The sequence below is a fragment of the Hesperophylax consimilis genome, chromosome 2 (assembly GCF_061612785.1).
Source record: "Hesperophylax consimilis isolate HC1 chromosome 2, BYU_Hcon_1.0, whole genome shotgun sequence".
Lineage (NCBI taxonomy): Eukaryota > Metazoa > Arthropoda > Insecta > Trichoptera > Limnephilidae > Hesperophylax > Hesperophylax consimilis.
The window spans coordinates 4871541-4891868 of record NC_142837.1 but is presented as its reverse complement, the minus strand read 5'-3'; the positions used below and the strand labels follow the sequence as shown (position 1 = coordinate 4891868).

General features: G+C 35.7%; 1 protein-coding gene across 6 annotated transcripts in view; it reads right to left on the bottom strand.

Moving 5' to 3' along the window:
• Positions 1 to 2872: 2872 nt before the first annotated feature.
• The window catches only part of LOC149425641 (ral GTPase-activating protein subunit beta), a 66454-nt gene continuing 48998 nt past the window's right edge, over positions 2873 to 20328 (bottom strand). For all 6 annotated transcript variants that reach the window (XM_089640836.1, XM_089640845.1, XM_089640853.1 and 3 more), the window contains 6 exons: positions 19946 to 20047; positions 18435 to 18640; positions 17614 to 18146; positions 11857 to 11943; positions 4536 to 4779; positions 2873 to 3015 (listed from right to left, as the gene is read on the bottom strand). In XM_089640836.1, coding sequence (XP_089496962.1) covers positions 2892 to 3015; positions 4536 to 4779; positions 11857 to 11943; positions 17614 to 18146; positions 18435 to 18640; positions 19946 to 20047 — 1296 coding nt within the window. In that variant the 3' untranslated portion in view covers positions 2873 to 2891. The remainder of the gene's footprint in view (positions 3016 to 4535; positions 4780 to 11856; positions 11944 to 17613; positions 18147 to 18434; positions 18641 to 19945; positions 20048 to 20328) is intronic.

Sequence of the window (20328 nt, the reverse complement as noted above, 5' to 3'; positions counted from 1 at the left end):
TCCCCAGAGTAGCTCCTTATATTCAGAGGAATGTTTTTTCTCTTGCATGTTATAGAAAAGTATATAATATGGAAATACGAAAATATTCTTGAAGTTTTATTATATTTTTCATAAAGTTAAATAAGTGTTCTTTACAAAAAAAATTATTAACCTATTTGAGTCTTTCCTGTAAATAAATACATGGCTTTGAAAATAGCTTAAATTTTGTAGAATGACATTTTAAGTTGAATGTGGAGTTAATTAACATTTCAAGTGGAGAGTCAATCTGATTTTAAACATTAATATATTTGAGTTGCATTACTTTATGCTAGTCTCACACGAGAGCTATGCCCTCATAATATTATATTCCCATTGGGAATGTTTGGTGAGAAATATGCAGAAACAGGCCAAGCCCACATATATGGAGTATAGCGCTCGTGTGAGACTAGCATTAGTTCAAGAAAGTTAATATAATAGTAGTCACCTTTTAAGCATAATTGCTTTTTAAACAATATCTTTTGAGGAATTTCGAATATTCTCCGGACAGTTCTTGAAGCACACATAAAAAATGTCAGTTACCACCATCTACCACTGCTAAATAACTTAACCCATCATTTCCATGGTTATTTTAACTGAAACTGACTACTGCAGCTGAATGTAAACAGTGGAATGTTTATGTTGTAAACTTGTCATCTATTTATTTAATTTATTCAAGTTTTTTTATAACATTGCAGATTGGGGTTTAGATCCTTAGTGTACTTGTAGTGTAAGAGTGTTGTAGGAAATGACAAACATATCGATATTTCAATCAACTACATATAGACGAGGCTCTCCCCACTTTCATGAACAAATTTGTGCGGCTCGCTCTGCAATAATGCGATGCCTTGCACAATAAGGAACTAAAGTGAAAAATATTATGGCTTAAATATTCAAATAGGTTATGACGACGTCCTTGAGAGTAAGTCTCTGGTACAAAGAAATTTATTTGAGCCAGAATCTAATTATTTAGATATGTAACAGAAATGAATATGTTGGAAAAGTAAATAAAATGACAAATCTGACGTTATTATTTTTCTTTAATATATATTCTATGTTAAAATCAAATTATAATAAACTTTTTTTTCTCAATTTTTACTAACTATGGCTAAAAATAATTAAAAAAATTCACTTTTTTTTTCATAGATTTTATTTAAGGCGATGCACTACGTTGTGTAATATTTTAAATTGAGCCACTATCAATAACAACCCTTACGTAGATGGCGATAAGGTTTAAATTCCCGCTTAACACCATGCCTGTTTTTAATTTATGCAAGAAAAAAACATGGCCAAAAAGTGCTTTTTATTTTATTTTGTGGATGTTCAGGCATAAATATTTAATTTTTTTTTTGATCATTTTATAAATAACTTAATTTGCCACATTATACAATAAAATCATAACAGAAAATGGGTTCGTAAGTAGAAGATTTTGAACTTTAAAGCAGTTTTCATAGGCCATTACATTATTTTTTTCTGGGCTTATAAAAAGACTTATCTAAAAAATACTCCATTATTTCAAAGGCGAAGATGTATTCTACTCGCAGTATTTAATTAAAGCATCTGAAACATTTCTAGGCGACCAAATTTTCAAACCAAAAACACATGATTTTGCATTACTACGTATGGCATCGCCTAAATAAACATACACAAAGTTCGTACCTCATAAAAAAAAACAATAATAATTGTTATTTAAAATTTAAACAGTTTCACTAAGCAACAAGGGGAAAATATTAATATATGTACCTATTAAAATTATATATTTTGGAATGTTGTTAATTTTATCCACGTAAAACCACAAAAAAAATTTACTGCACACTGATGAATGCATATTGTACTGTTTAAGTACAGAAACACAACACAATTGCTTATATGTAATACTTTTAAAACGAAGTGATTCCTACAATAATTTTATTGTAGTATTAACTGTTATTAACACATTCGCCTTTATATACATAATAAGTAAGTACATAAATAATTAAACTTACAAAAACAAATTTTTTGTTTAATTATTATTATTTTAGAATAGTTTAAGAATAAATTATTTTATTCCTAATACCTACTATTAGATTCTCCACGTTCTAACTCCGTGGAAAAAAAAAAAAGTTAAAATACATTATTGAACGAATCGATGTACAAGTTTGTATGGTTTTTTTAAAACAAAATACATAAATTTATTACGTAACCATGTTTACGGGGTCTTTTATAGGATATCGCAGGATGGAATGCAGAAATTTAATCTGAAGGAGAAAGATTTGGAGATAAAAAATTACATTTTATAAAAATTATGTTAAAAAATTTTCAAACTTAGACATCAACCCTTAATAATTATAGTTACATCTGTACCCAAATAATCATCTAGATAGTGCTCGTTAACATTGTCTTATGGGCGGGGACACATTAATCTGGTGCATTTCGCGTGTTTGTGGTGAAGAGACTCTCAGGTTCAATCGTACCCACATTCTGTGTGAACATGCAGAGAGAAATGCATGGTTTACAAGCTATGTTGGTTACGTAGGCTTGTCATTGTGAATGAGCGCATACATGATCCCCGGGCGGGACTGATGATGTCCACAAGATGACTCCTGAAGCTCTAGTCTGGCTCGCAGACCTAGATGACCCCATTCAACTTCACCGCCGTACGAAAGAAGAAGAAGCACTTATATATTATTGAACTACGTGTTCTTGATTATCTACTTTTAAGATGTTTGCTAGTTTTAAATCAATCAGTATAGAGGCAAGCCGAGGAAGATGTGGATAGACTGCACGGAAGTTGATTAGAGCAGGACGGGAAGGACTGAGGGCTGGAGGTGAAAAGAGTATTTGTGGAAGAAGACAAATTAAGCCTAGGAAGTAGTACCGTGTGATGATTTTTAGTTTCAAATATTGTCAACTGGATTAGTGAACAGTGATGCTAGAAGTTCAGGTTCTGTTAGATTCTTTTTGAACGTTTGCGCTATTTCTTGAATCTTATGTCTTCTGCGAACATGGGGCAGTTGGTAACTGAAACAAAAATATTTATTTATAATAAAGACTGTTATGAATATCAAATTGCAAAAAAATATGACATTAGTAACTAGCTGTACCCCGCCACGCGTTGCTGTGACTCAGTCTATCTGTGCAGATAGAGAAACAATAACGCATGTTGTTTTTACATCCAACAGATGACTCTGTTTTTAAAAAAAAAACATGTTTTTACCTGTCACAGGCAGTGGCGGCTCGTGACTTTTGAGTGTGACAGAATGCAAAGTTTGAAAAATTTGACATTATTGATGTTGTTTAGTCCAAAAAGTTTTTTTTTTGAATTTTTTTTTTTTTTGTATGAAGATTTTCAAGGAAATTCACTCTGGTACACCCAAAAGTCACGAACCGCCTGATCACAGGTGACATGTATATAATAAAGGTATATAAAAACACAGGCGTATTTAAAAGGAATCGGTGAAGAACTTTTGTAGATTAAAGATTTTGAACAAACAAACATTTAGATTTTTATTTATATATACTGTTAGCAGCGCATTCAAATACTGCCGCCGCAGTGTTTAGTTCACCAATTGGCCGCCAGAGGCGCCACTCTCATCACTGTCGGCCAATCAGGGATCTACACTTCGCGAGTGGTTCGCGGTACGGCCGGCAGAGGGGCTGCTGGTTTAAGGCGGGAACGACTCCCCCCCACCTACCGGCCACCCGCGGGACGAGCAAGGATTGCAAGAGATCAACACATTAGCATAGTCACGCTGAGCGAATAAAGAGCAAACAAAGTTATTGATTGTAATACCGTGGAGACAAGACCAATATATTTCTTCTCAAACATCTAATAGCGTTTTATTGCTAACAATATAGATAAATAAATTGCTAATATAGACTAGTTTAACAAGACTTGTTGAACTAGTCTATTGTGGCAGCAGCAAGTCATTGCTAAAATGGAAATAAGTGCATTTCATTTAAGTGTTAAACGACAACTAAATAATTAATACTACTAAATACATCTATTTGAATTTCCATTTTGTTTTCTTGAAAACATGATTGAAAGGATAAATGAATGAATGACATCTTGGAAGTGGAAATGAATCTACTTCCTGATGTCCTATTGAGCTGAAACTCTCGGGAGATAGAATCGTTGTTGATAAAATTGCATTCTGTTTTGTTTTAATAACTTTTGGTGGCACTCATGCACACGCATATTTCTTAAATTGGATGACCAAGAGATGGCGCAACTAGATTGAAAATAGATTTATTGCAGTAAAAAATCTCTCTTTTTTACAGGTTGTTTTATTCATTTCAAACAAAAAATGTTTAAATTAAGGTAGAATTTTTTTTAAGGTCTGTTGACTATCAAATATTGTTTTCACTTTATATAATCTTAGAGGAATAAAGAATATTTGAAACAAAAACCTATTTACAATATTGTGATCTTAAGATTATGCAACTGGGAACTTTATTGTAAGTTCTTTTTATATAGAATACCTCACGAGATTCGCAACTGCAGTGGGAATAGGGAAGAGAGAGTTGATTAAAGATGTTACCTGTCATCCTGCAGCCTGGCCCTTCGTGCCACGTTGAGCGCCGTGTGCCGGAGCGCCCCGGGCAGTCGGCGCTGCTCGAGCACGGCCCCGTCGGCCAGCGGGCCCGCGGGGCAGGCGCCCCCTCCGCTGCAGCCGCCCTCCACACGCACGCGCACCAGCCCGCAGTCCAAGGGACGCACCCATATCACGCACACCCCGCTGCGGCGCCACGACACACCACTCTCCGTGTGGCGCAGGAGGCCATCTGGAAATATGATCCCATTGATTCTCATCTTATATAAATAATATTAACCCCTTGGCCACATAATTATTAAGCTAAAAAATTGGCCCTCACCACTGAATTAATTTTGTACCAAAAATTGCAAATCTGCATTGTTGTACTTATCTAATATAACTTTTAAAAAATATGTTTTAATGAATTAATTTCTTCAAATTAGATTTAGGTACATAAAAGAATTTAAAAAAATGATATATGTGTAAATTAGGAAACAAAAATATGTTTTGGTTTTTTTTTAAACGTTTTTAGTCAATTAGTTAATTTTAAAGTTAAAAATACATAATATAAAGAAATCTATCATGGATATATGTATATGTTTTTTTACACATATACTTATGGCTAAAATATATATTATGGCTATATACTTATGGCTAAAAAAATTAATTTAGTATGATAATTTATTTATACATAAAACACTTTTTTTTCACATAAAAATCAACCTCACTAGGACTGAGCTTGTATCGAGGTTAACAGTTTACATTTGAGTGAAGCAAACATAAGAGTATCACAAACATAAAGTACTTCTACATACAAACACAAAATATTTCAAAATTGAAGAAAAAATAAGTATTAGATGTGTTACCAGATGGGTAATTTGACAGTATATTGTAACAATATTTGAACCATAACTAATCATTAATCATTATTCAAAAGAAGAAGCAAAAACTCAAAGCAATCGGGGATGTGAGGGGCCTCTTTGCAACTTTTGCATTTCCAGTGCGTTTCGGAGGTTTTTTCCTAGCCCTACATACCCAGCATTGTCACGTTGGGAATTTCTCCCCTCCGCGGCCTGGAGGAATATATGCTGGGATGTGGCCCCCCTGATATCACTAAAGTCTCATGGACTATCACCTATTCCAAACCTATTTGTCGGGAATTGACATCTTGCAGCATTTAGAAGGAGGAAAGGGAGCGGACGGGCCCACTTTGACGTCCTCATTTGCAAATACCTCACCCTCGGACTCAGGATCTGATTTACAAGATGATGATGATCACTTATATAGACATCATCCCATTCGGCCAATAAACTTTGCAATTGGGCTAATGTGAGCCGCCCGGCAAGCGCTTTTTGCTCGAGCTTGTTACGAGCTTGCTCGGACTCAGGATCTGATTTACAAGATGATGATGATCACTTATATAGACATCATCCCATTCGGCCAATAAACTTTGCAATTGGGCTAATGTGAGCCGCCCGGCAAGCGCTTTTTGCTCGAGCTTGTTACGAGCTTGCTCGGACTCAGGATCTGATTTACAAGATGATGATGATCACTTATATAGACATCATCCCATTCGGCCAATAAACTTTGCAATTGGGCTAATGTGAGCCGCCCGGCAAGCGCTTTTTGCTCGAGCTTGTTACGAGCTTGCTCGGACTCAGGATCTGATTTACAAGATGATGATGATCACTTATATAGACATCATCCCATTCGGCCAATAAACTTTGCAATTGGGCTAATGTGAGCCGCCCGGCAAGCGCTTTTTGCTCGAGCTTGTTACGAGCTTGCTCGGACTCAGGATCTGATTTACAAGATGATGATGATCACTTATATAGACATCATCCCATTTAGCCAATAAACTTTGCAATTGGGCTAACGTGAGCCGTCCGGCATGCGCTTTTTGCTCGAGATTGTTAAGCCCAGAAGCACTCGCCATTTTGAAGAAATTAAAAAATTCCTATTTCAAATTGGGTACATTATTGTTCAAATAAGCTCCAGTGGCTAGTATTTGATTATGCTTCTATACTGAGACATGAAATTATTGTTTATGGTATATTTATACCGTGGATATTAAATAAATAAATCAAATGAAAAATACACTTTGTAAAACACCACTTTTATAAAAGTTTTACAAAGTGTATTTTTCATTTGATATATAATGTCACATCACAAAGTGTTTGCTTCCTTCGATAAATGAATAAACATTGCCATCACAATGCTCTTGAGACATTAACAAAAATTAAAGAATTAGGCATCACTTTTCACAAATGTTTCACTTGTTAACCACATAACGGAATCTCTAACAACGGCTTACAAATGTTGGGATTTATTACTAAGTTAACTAGAAATTTGGACAATATTAAGTGTACTAACTCTTCAGGCCATTGTATTTCTTAACCTGTCCGGTGGTGAGTTTCTGGAAAGAAAACGGTCCCGCTGGAGGGAGTTTTTTCAACAATCAAAATATAGAAAAAAATAAATGCCACTTCGTAGGGTAAAAAATAATAATAAAAAAATCCTTAGAAACTAGCACGAAAAAAAAAATACTAAGCTATTTAGAAGGAAAAAATAAAAACAATTTTGCAGAAATCGCCAACCATCGAAATCGCAGCAGATTTTTGTTTTTACTTAATAAAAATCAGATTCACTTACCACAATTTTAATGATGCCAAGTGGATCAAGGGGGGAAGAACAACTTTTTTCACACACTTACATATACGTATTATTATTTACACTTAAACTATTGTATTTTCATTATAAAAATTCAACATAGGTACACAATGTATATGCAGTCAATAATTACGATAACAAAAACACTAATCTAATTATAATGTACACTTTCTTAGGAATAAAATTGTCTTCACTAACTTATACTGCTTTTTCGTATGGTAGTCATCGAAACATGGATATACGCAAAATGCAAGATTGCAGTCGGTGCACATATTTTTTTTATATTTATTTATTATATAAGTACATTTTTGTTTATTTGTTACAATATATGATCAAATATTTCAAGACTCCTCTTCCATAGAAGCATTAGCTTGTGGCTATATATTTTGTGTCACTTCTTTTTTAAGCTCGAACTGCTGGATGTCTACACACATGGCGTTGTCGTTGAGTTCGCTTTCCTTGGGCTGCAGTTTCTGGTACAAGACGGATAAAATGTTTTCCTAAAAGGCGAGTTGGTTGATCCACTACTCTCCTTCCTTCAGATGATGCCAGCCTTGGCGTGTGATATTTTTAGATCATTTGAGACACTAAGTTTTCACGGAATTCGTTAAATGATAAAACCTTTTGCGTTTTCAAACGATGCAAAAAGAAAGCATTTAGTGTTCCAATGTCTATCAATCTGAAGATAATTTTCTTATACCATTTTAGAGACTTCCTGAAACTGCTTGCGAAGCCCAATATGCAGTCCACTTTGTCAACAGCTCCCATATTCTTCGTATAATCTAAAACTACCTCTGGTTTTTATTTTATTTTCTCCCGTGGGGAAGTCAATTTTATCAGTAACAATTATTGCATTTGTATGTATGTTACTAAGCATAAGTACATCCCCTTTATTGTTCCATTTCAGCGCCATGAGTTTGTTCGAATTCAAAGACTTCATTTCAGTTAGTTGAATCGAATTCATGAATAATGGGCGTAAACTTACCCTGATCCCATTTACGATGGTCAACTTTTCTCTTTTTGGATGTTGAACAACTATGGAGAGTTTCATCCTCATCAGATGTATCAGATTCGTCGGATGAGCTATCCGAATGTATTGGCAAATCATGAAGATCCTCGTAAACATCTTCATCTTCACTTTCGATTAAAATATTAGCAATGTCTTGTTCATTCAAAGGGTTAACCATTTTTTATAAAAGTAAAATATTTAAATTGAACAAGTTATCAATACGAATCACAAGGTCAAATCACAGTAAAACACTGTCCAAATTATTAATAACCTAAAATAATAAAATGTCAATGATAATAACAGTATAACGAATAATATTTCAAATAGTTCACAGCACTCAGATTCACTATTGAATTTTTTTCAAACTGTCAAAAACTGTATTCAAACTGAAAACAAACACTGTCGGTACAATATATGTAATAAATATTCACATCCAAACACGTGAGGTAATTTTTAATGCAAGCTGATTAGGTTATTCAGTGTAAAAACAAACAAAAACCACAAATTTCACTTCACAAAAGACGTCGCTCGCAATAAAAATGTTGTTTACTCCCAACTACCAGACGGTGACGTCACGGAATATTTTAATTGTGAATAACTCCGTTGGTAATGTACCGAAATCGCTAAAAACTTTTGCAAGTTATGACAAATTGTCTTTAGATTTCCGGAAGAAATTCAATAATTAATTAATTTTAGGCGCAACCGTACGGGTACGGTCATACTCCTTACGAGGAATTTTTTTCTCACCGTACCTGTACGGTCATACCACCGGACAGGTTAAAGATGCTTTCAGAAGGTCGGAGAATTCAAGTGTATTTCCCCCTTTCAATAAAATTCAAATAGTATCTGAAAACTAAAAACTATTTTTATTTCACATCACTTTTTTATCGTTCCATATAAAAAATTCACAGTTTTATAAATTTTTCTCAAATTGCGGTTGGAACCTTTGGTTTCACAAAGGTGCACATTTTAATTTTTCTGTAGTTGACTTCTAGATTTGAATATAAAGTGTAGTGTTTTCTCTTTTTGAGACCGTTTAGATCAAGGCTGCCCAACCCCAGGCCCGCGGGCCACAATGTGGCCCGCGAACGAATTATAAGTGGCCCGCGTGAACCATTTTCAAAAAACCCGCCAATTTGAAAAACTGTCGCGGGCCCGCGGTAAAACAAACAATGCAGCTTGCGCGCGGTCACCAGTGTTGCCAACGAAGGCGATTTATCGCTATTTAGGCTACAAAAATACACCGGTTTTTGATATAATATTTTTTGCGTCCGAAATGGAATCTTGTAGCCACCCCCCCCCCATGGAATTCGAAAAATTGTTGTGGGGAATCACATAAAATGTTTTTGGGTGCGCGGAATTTTTTCTCAGCGAAGTTCCGTAACAACCCCCCCCCCATGGATTTCAAAATATAAATATTTTGTGGGGAGCACTCATTTTGAATTTTTTTTGTGGGGAATTATGTTTTATAGAAATTCTCTAACAACCCCCCCCCCCATGGAAATAGGAACCGTCAGGTATTCAGTGGCCCGCCAGTGATTCAAAATCGTCAATTTCGCCCAACTGTTAAAAAGGTTGGGCAGCCTTGGTTTAGATGATTGCATTCCAACATGGAAAAAATCCAGATACAAGTAAGATACTCCCTGTACACGTTAGTGAGGCAAGAATAAATACATGTACAAATGTAAAATACTTGGGATACATTATTAATCAAGATCTATCGGACAATGTCGATATCGAACGATAAAGGAGAAGCCTCAGCATAGTGTCTAATATGATTGCCCGCAGTTTTTACAAATGCAGGAATAATCTTTATAAAAAAACATTGTCCAACGCATTCTGTACCGGCCTGTATACGTGTGAGACATGGTGTCACTACTGAATGACTCCGAATCCAATATAATGACACCTGTAGAATCATATTTGGATATAGAAGATACAGTTCACGGAACTAGGACTGAACGGATTTGGCGGCCTGGTGAGATACCGGGTCAATAGAGCCAGGATGCGGCCTTTGTATAATATTTTGCTTTTGGTTGCGCCAATACGCATTATACATCAATTTATACACACATACATGCATACATATGTACATACATGCAACCACTGAGAGAATATTGTTGTTCCTTTGTTCCTACCTTCATATTCTACTCCTGCACCTTTCTGTGCACATTGCAGTCAGTCTGTTACAATAACTCGCATAGCTCACTATAAAACCGCATCTGCGCGAGATCTTATCTAGCTTATTTTATTACATTTTACATTCGCGCCGATATCGTGCAAAACCGTTACATGTTCAGTGCCACAGTCGTGATCCCTGATGAGGATAAACAGGAAGAAAACGAGTGCCCTTGTTCCTAATGGTGAGTCTTTCGTTCTATACAACATATTATTGTCTTATGTGCAGTGGTAATTACACTAACATTCAAGGTCCTTCGACAAACATTTTTACATTCCTAAAAAACATAAAATCATGTGTAAAAAAAGCAGTCTTCAGCAATCAGCGGAAGATGATAATAAAATGACTATTTACAATAAGTTATACATTATTACAATAATACATATCCTAGCTAAATAGGTTACGCTTTAATGCTTTGTAACGTCAAAGAATTGTGCAAGTTTGAATTGCCACGGTAGTGCCTGATTATTATTATTATTATTATTATTATTTTTATTTTATTTTTTTTTATTGTTTTTATTTTAGTAATTTGTACATTTAAGTTTACAAATGACTAATTAATTATTACATTCAAATATACTATTATTGTTTTGTTGAGAGTTTTTCGGGTGGCTGCCCTGCGATCGGTTTGACGGGCGAGCAAAAATAACGCAGGTAGGTAGAGCGGGAACAATACGAGAGACGACGATTCTGCGGTGCGCGTGGCGTTTTGCGAGAAAAAATGGAGATTACAAAATAATGAAAAAGATCACGCGGATACCATGTACCGATCCTTCGGAGACTTTCAGTGTAAATTTACAAAACACAAAAGAGACGTTTTGACTCCTGCGCGAGATCAGCCGGTTCTTAAAGTTCGAGTGTGGTTGTTCGGTGAGATGGAAATCTTGGGGATACAGCCTTTCCGTGTAGACTAACCAAACATAAAAACAAAGTTTTGACTCCTGTGTGAGATCGGCCTGTTCTTTGTTCGAGTGTTGTTGTTTGAAGAGATTAAAATATACAATCAGTTATTTGGATTAAAAAATGGTTTTATTTGTGAGTGGTTTTGAAGGGTAATTCCTTGGAGACTCTACTGGATTACCAAGCATGCTGTCGAGGTGACGCAAAGATGAAGCATCATTGTCCCTTTAAACGTTCAATGGATGCTGATTAATTGAGGATGGCTTCGCGCACTCCATCCCACGAATCTCTACCCGGAGCTAACTCATACGGATTTCGTGGAGACCTGTCGTCCTGCTCACCGCTGGCGGACTCTCCAAACACCTTCAAACATGATCAAGGTTTTTCAATGCTTTTATACATTATGTCTCCTTGCCTTAGCCCCATAATAGCCCTGGTGATTGACAAGGGACCATGCTCATCAGACGGGACATCAGACGTGACAGCTTGTCATCTGAGTATTGTCAGTCTGGATGGAATAAATTCATTTATGAATTGGCGAAGTTAAGACGTAAGGAATATTTACTTACCAATAGAAACATCTAAATGGTCTTCATAGCTCTCCAACCACACAATAAGAATTTTGGTGCACAACTGTCGATTACGCCTGCCGCTTCCTGCAAAAAAAATACAGTCAATATGGGTAAATTCATGAAATATTTATGTTACAAGAAGTTAAAAAGTTGATAAATGAATCACATTTTTTTTTTTTTTTTTTTCAATTCAATTCAATTCAATTTGTTTATTCCTTTAAAAACATTACAAAATTACATTTTATTTCGTTTTTAAGTATATTTGTAAAATGGTATTACATAATAGTTAGCGGTGTATAAACTATACCAGCATCAATAGAGCTTGCCTTTTAAAGGCAGCTTCACCGATGCTAAATATGTCGATATCCGAATTAATTCTGTTCAACAGCAAGACTGCTCTCCCCACCGGCATGACCATTGGCAAGTTAGTCCTGCAGGCCGGGAGATAAAACAGTCTATGCTGTCGGTGACGGAGATAACCATCAGGAACATAGAGACTAATACTCTCCATGATAGTCGGATTTACTAACCATCCACGAATCAGTTTGAAGAAGTGTGATACAATATGCACATCTCTTCTGACCCGTAGATGGTTCATACCGAGCATGCCCAAGAGAAAGTCAGTAGGATAGAGCCACGGGTAGTAGCCATACTCCCTCAGGTAGAGGAATCTCAGAAATTGAGACATTGAGATTAAATAGTGTGACGATTAAGGATGAGTTGTTTTAAAATTCATAACATTCAAATATCAAAATCAATCGACGAATCAATACCATTTACCAGTTCTTAAAGCTGGGGGACACGTCATTCACGTTAATTAATATATTTTGTTATCAAGCTTGAAGAATGTTTTGATTCTCGATTTTTGCAAGCGATTTAAAGAACCAAACATATATCTATTGTTAAACATAAACATTCAATACTAATTTTGTATTTTAAGATATTATTTTTTCTTTTCGCTTATTCTTATAAGTACAAAATTGTATATTTAACTAAAGCTTCTAACAGGAATTCAATTTTTACACTTTTTTCCTTCTTTAAAATAATACATTCTATAATTAAACAATGTAATATGAAATTATGATATGAACTAAATTTGTCAATTTGACTGGCCTAAAACAGGATCCATTCCTAGTTGGCTAGTCAAAGTTTCCGCATATGTTTTATTGTAAAATATTTTATATTATAATAATACTACAATATTATACATAATACTACAATACTAAGTGTCACAGTCAACACGTAAATTTTTGCTCCACACAAATTAATAATTATATTAAAATTAAGAGCTTAAAGTAGTGTTTTTCACCCACTAGTACTTTACCATAATCAAAAATTAACATTGTGTACCAACAGTTGCAGCTGCCTAACCGGTAATTCTTTATTATTAATTAAAATTTCAACTGTCACTGGATTCCATTAGACACACACATACAAAGCCGATTAGAAGGAAGAATACTAATACAATCAAAGTTTCGAAGAGTACAAGTGAAACGCCCACCCACTTCTCGCCATAGACAACGCATGAACAGGGTTGTCACTGCATCTTATATAAATTATTAATATACAAAATCCAATTGCAAGATGAGTACCACTGATGCACTATCATATATCAACAAGGCTAAGGAGGAAATTAGTGCTTTATATAGTAATATTACTGATCCGGCACTTAAACTAACTAAAGATCAGATGACTAAATTACTCAACAAACTTTCCAACCTCTCTGGCACCATGCTGGATGTTGGTGTCAAAGTTGGAATCCTCGAGGGACAGGTTAAGTCATATGAACACATGGTCTCCTCAAAATTGATAGAATCAACCTCACAACATGAATCTTCATATTTACCAAATTTAACAATGTGCGAAGCTGCTGACGAGCTCGAGGAGAGGAAAAAACGTTCGAAAAACATTATTATTTTCAACTTTCCTGAAAGCTTGGCCTGCTCCCAAATTGACAAAATTACAGATGACACGACAAAAATATCAAATACACTAACGGCCATAAACTCAACCATCACCAAGGCCAACATCACAACCTTTCGTCTGGGGATAAAAAAAACGGACAAACCCAGACCTCTAAAAGTGATGCTTGACAATCCCACCCAAGCCATTGATATTTTGCGAAAAAAAAATAGCATAACAGAGTACCCTGGCATTAAAATTTATTCCGACCAAACTCCAGCCCAAAGAAACTATCTCGCCAATTTACGATTAACCCTAGACCAAAGAACCCGAGACGGTGAAATAGGTCTCACAATCAAATATAAGAACAATAAACCTGTTATTGTAAATACAAAAAACTCCCCACGAAACTAACATTTTACTACCAAAATGTTAGAGGTTTGCGTACCAAGCTCAACACCCTAAGGTGTAATATTCCAACGATAAATAACGATGTGTACTGCCTAACAGAAACCTGGCTTCATGAAAATATATCTTCCCCTGAATTAGGCTTCACCAACTACGATGTTTACCGGCTGGATCGTGAAAATATTATTGGCGGCGGGGTTTTAATATCGATCAGAAAGATGTTCCATTCAAAACTATTAAAACTAAAAAATAAAAACATTGAACAAATAGCTATATTAGTGAAACTCAAAGCAACAAAAATAATAATTGTGTGTGTGTATATCCCCCCCCAAGTTAGTGCTGATGTGTATTGTAAACATTGTGATGAAATTGAATCTTTGAAATTGAAATATCCTGATGCAAAATTAATAATTTTTGGGGATTTTAATCTCCCAAATGTAAACTGGGTACAACCCACCGAGTCTTCAAATCCCATTTCTGCTAAAGCCCAATTAATCATTGATATCATCAACTTTCTCAACCTTAAACAATTAAATCATGTTAAAAATATAAATGACAGAATTCTTGACCTTGTCATATCAAACATAAATAATAGTAATGTCAGCGAATCGCGTGAATCAATAGTATCCATTGACTCTCATCATCCCCCTTTACAAGCGACCATTTATTTGGCACCCATTGAACTCCTTAGTCCCCAACCTCCCGTTCACGAACTAAACTACAAGAAAGCCGATTATAATCAAGTGCGGTTATATCTTTCTTCGCTCAATTGGTCCCGCATTTTTATGTCTACAAACGTAGAAGAAGCAACAAATGTGTTCAACTCAAACCTTTATGATACTATTGAAAATTGCATACCAACTTCTATTGTAAAACGTAACGACTGTTACCCAAAATGGGTTAGTACTGAACTAAAAAAACTCATTCAATGTAAAAAAATTACCCACATTAACTTTAAATCCGATAACTCCACTGACTGCTATAAAATTTTTTCTGTTTTACGAAATAAATGTAAAAGTCTATCTAAAAAATGCTATTCAGATTATATTACAGATGTAGAGCAGACTATCAAGTCAAATCCAAAACATTTTTGGAATTATGTGAATTCTCTTAAAGACAACAACGGCTGTCCTCGATCAATGTATTCAGGGCGAAAACATGCTGACAGTGATCAAGAAATAGTTGACCTCTTTGCTGATCATTTCTCAAGTGTTTATGAACAGAAAAATGATAATGTAACTATACCTGAATTTAAATACACCAATGTAACTGACATATCAACATGCCACATTTCTCTGGATGATGTTAATACAAAGATCAGATCTCTAGATTGTAAGAAGGGGTCAGGTTCTGACAAAATTCCACCGGTATTCATAAAGGAATGCGCTCAGTTTATAGCAGCTCCACTTCAACACATATTCAATCTGTCACTTCAAACTGGAATATATCCTGATCCTTGGAAACTTAATCACTTGACACCTGTATTTAAATCAGGTGATAAAAATTGTGTTTTAAATTATAGACCAATTTGCATACTGTCTACCACCCCGAAAATGTTTGAAAGTATTGTCTTAGATAAAATTGCTGTTAAGTTTAGGCATATTATTACTCCAGAACAGCATGGTTTTGTGACCGGTCGGTCTACCACAACCAATCTTCTATTGTATGAACACTATATCTGTGAAGCTTTCACGTCTCGTGCACAAGTAGATTCAATATATACTGACTTTTCAAAAGCCTTTGATAAAGTAAATATTAATATCCTTCTCGCGAAACTGCAAGCCCTTGGTATACATGGATCATTCCTAAAATGGTTGAATAGTTACCTCTGTAACCGCGAACTGATGGTAAAATTAAATAATAAAGTCTCATATAAATTTAAAGTAACATCTGGAGTTCCTCAAGGCTCTCATCTGGGCCCACTTCTCTTCGTATTGTTTATAAATGATTTATCTTTATGTTTCGAAAATGTCAAATTCATTCTATTTGCAGATGACCTAAAGCTTTTTAAGATTATAAAATGTTTAAATGATGCACTTATCCTTCAGCATAATATAGGTAGACTTGCTAGCTGGTGTGAAATAAACAAATTATTCCTAAACGTAAAAAAGTGTTTCCACATGTGTTTTTACCGTTCACGGACTCCAATAACCATATCGTATTCAATTAACAATAATGAAATTGCATTAGTACCATTTATCAAAGACCTTGGTGTTATTTTTGACAGAAAACTTACCTTTGATCGTCACTGTGAAACAATTTCCAATAAGGCCATGCAAATTCTAGGTTTTGTAATGCGTAACACAAGGACTTTTCAAAACATTGAGTCAATTAAATTACTCTACTGCTCTCTTGTGAGATCGCACCTAGAATATGCATCTCCTGTATGGTCTCCGATTTATACCTGTAACTTACACCGCTTGGAGAAAGTACAAAGAAAATTTCTTCGATACGTTCAATTCAAATTGAGACAGCCTGTAATTGATATCTGCTATAATACATTAATGTCTGGTCTAAATCTACCACTTCTTTCTACCCGGCGAACTATTAATGACATTCTTATACTTTTTAAATTACTGAACAATCTCATAGACTGCCCTCAAATGTTAAGTGTTATAAATTTTCGTGTCCCTGTTAAATCAACTCGACTCCACCATCTTTTCCACAGTGACAATCATAACACTAACCATTTGTATCATTCACCGTTGGCGCGTTTTCACCGCACTGCCAACACGTATACAGACCTTTTTGATATTTTCAAAACCTCACCGTCTTGCATCAAGGCAAAAATACTTGGTTATGAATGTAATTGATATGTTTGTGAAATGTAAAATGTCTGTTTGTACTGCATCATACTGACTGTTGTGTTCTTCTTTATGTGTAACATATATATGGTGTTCTATACATATACATTCCACATATATACATATATGTGAAATGTATATGTATAGCATCAATAAAAACTGCTTGTGGATGTATTATTTTAATGAAAAATGCTATTTCTAATTGTCAAGTCTCTGACAGCCCTGAACTGTGTACTTATAATCCAATGTTTCACATTACTGTAAAAGCCTTTTTTGGCGTTTAATAAATAAATAAATAAATAAATAAATTATTATTAATATTATTTTGAATTTGTGATCACATCAAAGTGTGATGTCAAGCACAAGGGTAATGTTACCAAACTTTAAGGCTGACTACAATTTGATCAAAGCCAACAATGGGTGTTTAATGATAACCATTCAAATGTCAAAAATTCAAAACGGCGATGGTCGTCCATTTTATTGTCATTGCTTGCGAAGGAATTTGAAATCACAAAGGATTCTTCTCCCCTGATTAATTTCACCTAACAACATTCCCAAATATAGAATATAGTCAAAATGGTTCTGAACAATTGGGACGCGTAGTTATTATCACGAAAACAAATAAAACAATGCTGCTTACCAACAGAACTAAAGCTTGAATTCGGTGAATGTTTCTCAAAATCCAGCGAGAGCGTTCTTGGTTTATCCGCTACACTGGTTTTAGGATTAACAGTGGGAGCTGCCACATTTGTTGAAGACTGGCTGTTAGATTCACTGACACTGCGTTCATACCAGTGACCAGGGCCGGGATTATTGGACACGTCCCACGAAGAGCTGCTGTTGGCTGAACCCATACTGCAGTGGGACGGACAATTCCCGTCAACGTCGGACTTGATGTTCGATTCATTGACTTCAATGCTGTCTTCGTCTTTATCTGTCGGGACGATGAAGGCGATTTCCGAACTTGCGTCAGCCCAATACAGGATGTGAGTGTCTCCGTTGTACAGGGCTCCTCCGTGTTCTTCCACTTCTACATTAGTCTGGCTGAGGGATTTGGCATCGAAGCTTTCGTGGAAGTCGGGATCGACTTCCGAGGAAACCGTTGGGTTGTAGCTGGTATCAATGTGACCTGTCCAACCGGCGTGGTCTTTTACTTTAACTGGCCAGCCCAATCTAAACAAAAAAAATTACAACGAAGATATATTTTGAGTTTTTTACAGCCAAAAGTATTATTGAGATTCATTTTCGGGTTATTATGCTCCTTCTTTAGCCAAAAACATTTTCCCTGACGATGGACACTCTAATGCTGTTTGAAACATTGGCTAAAGAAGGAGGAAGCGCAAAACGACATAATAAACCAAAAATTAATCACAATAACTTACAAGTTTATCCATATTGGTTGTTGCCTGGTAAGTTTGGGGTTTGGACGGTTTATGAACACTGTCTTAATGTTTCCCTCACCCTCTCAGCATTTGCAGGAAGCCCTGGCTGACTGTCTCCCTCCGGCGGGTGTTCCTAAGCAGTTGGTGGGGGGAGCGCTGCCCCCTGCCGCAGTAGAACACGTGCGCGGTGGTGCTGGCACGAGCGCCGAGCCGGTCGAGGGCCAACAGCGACAGCCGGAACTCGGCGCTTGAGGAGTCGAGGGCTAGGAGACGAGGCACTCCGCCCTAAATCGGAAATAAATACATATTTATTACTATGCCATCCCAAAACAGAAAAAACAATAGAAGAGAGATATAATTCCAGAACGATGAAAGAGAATTAAATTATGAAATTGAATTATAATGCCAATTTTTGGAGATTACTCGAATCTAGCAAGATAACTTTTTTTTTTTTTTTTTTTTTTTTATAGTGAATACCTCACAAGAGTCCCAACTGCTCCCGTCTGGAGCCAGTGAGACTATGGCATCCCCAATTGGGGGATGTTGTGAGGCTGAAGGTAAGTGGGGAAGGGAAAGAGGAAGGTGGGGAAGTACCTGGCTATTCAGATCTAGTCACTAAACACGGCTAAAGCCATTTGGAGCAACGTTTCAATTCTGAATGGTGGTCTTACACCAGGGCGATACTGGTAGTATCTACCACTCTGGAACGTGCCGCAAATATACTATATATTATTTTAATTAATTAATTGTGAAATAACACAAATTAATCAAATAAAATTTATTTGCGCACGCCGGGTTCGAACCCGCGACCTTCGGAATGGCAGTCCAATGCGTTACCACTGGACTATGCCGGCCGTCAATTAGTAGTAGAGATAAGATTACAAACTAGTAGAGATGGTCGATATTCCTGTCCCGGTTACGTTCGTTTGAGCATGGGAACCGTCGATATTATTTCTATGAGATACCGCTTACTTTTTGGAAAAAGTAACTGAGTAAAGAATCGTTTCCACATCAGTCTCCGGTGAGTGGAACCGCAGTAACAACCCATTTAAGGTATCAACCATCTCCAATAACTAGGTAGATAACTCGAATCTAGAAGTAAGTTAAAAAATGGGAGTGTCCGTGTGACCGAAGTATGTACAATTTTACCTTGTGAAATTTTCATTATTTCTTCAAAAGATAATAAATTTTACTGGCCTCGAGGCCCAGGGGTCGAAAAGTCTTAAATGTAAACTAGCTATATAATTTTCATTAAAATCGGTAGGTTTTTGGCATTACTTGTTCGGAGTATGGCATATTTGAGTTTTTGTGTCAAAAATGGTGTTTTTAAATGTATTGATTGTAAAATAAAATAAGGCTATTGGCACACCTCAATTTATTAGCTGTTAGCACACAATGATGTAGGCTAACCCAAGATTAATAAACAAATAAAATAAGGTGGCATGCAAATGTTTTATGAGAAGAGAAAACAGTCAGAGGTAGTTAGAAGTGAATCTTGCAGCCTAATAATAAATTAAATACCATTAATTATTATTGCAAATTTACACATAAATTCAAAATTTTATAACCATAAAATAACATTAATTGCACCTTTTTCTCCCCGCCGATGTTCAAAAAGCCAAAATGTGAGAGAAACAGGCGAGCCGTCTGGAATTCTTGAACTGGTTCTGGAGGAACACACTCTTCTGGACTCTGTAAAATGACTCAAACATGATTTATAACAAAAATAATACAGTATTCTCTTTGTAATCTGCCGCTCGATTATCCAGCATCTACTATACATGATTTATAACAAAACTAATACAGTATTCTCTCTGTAATCTGCCGCTCGATTATCCAGCAAATACTATACATGATTTATAACAAAACTAATACAGTATACTCTCTGTAATCTGCCGCTCGATTATCCAGCAACTACTATACATGATTTATAACAAAACTAATACAGTATTCTCTCTGTAATCTGCCGCTCG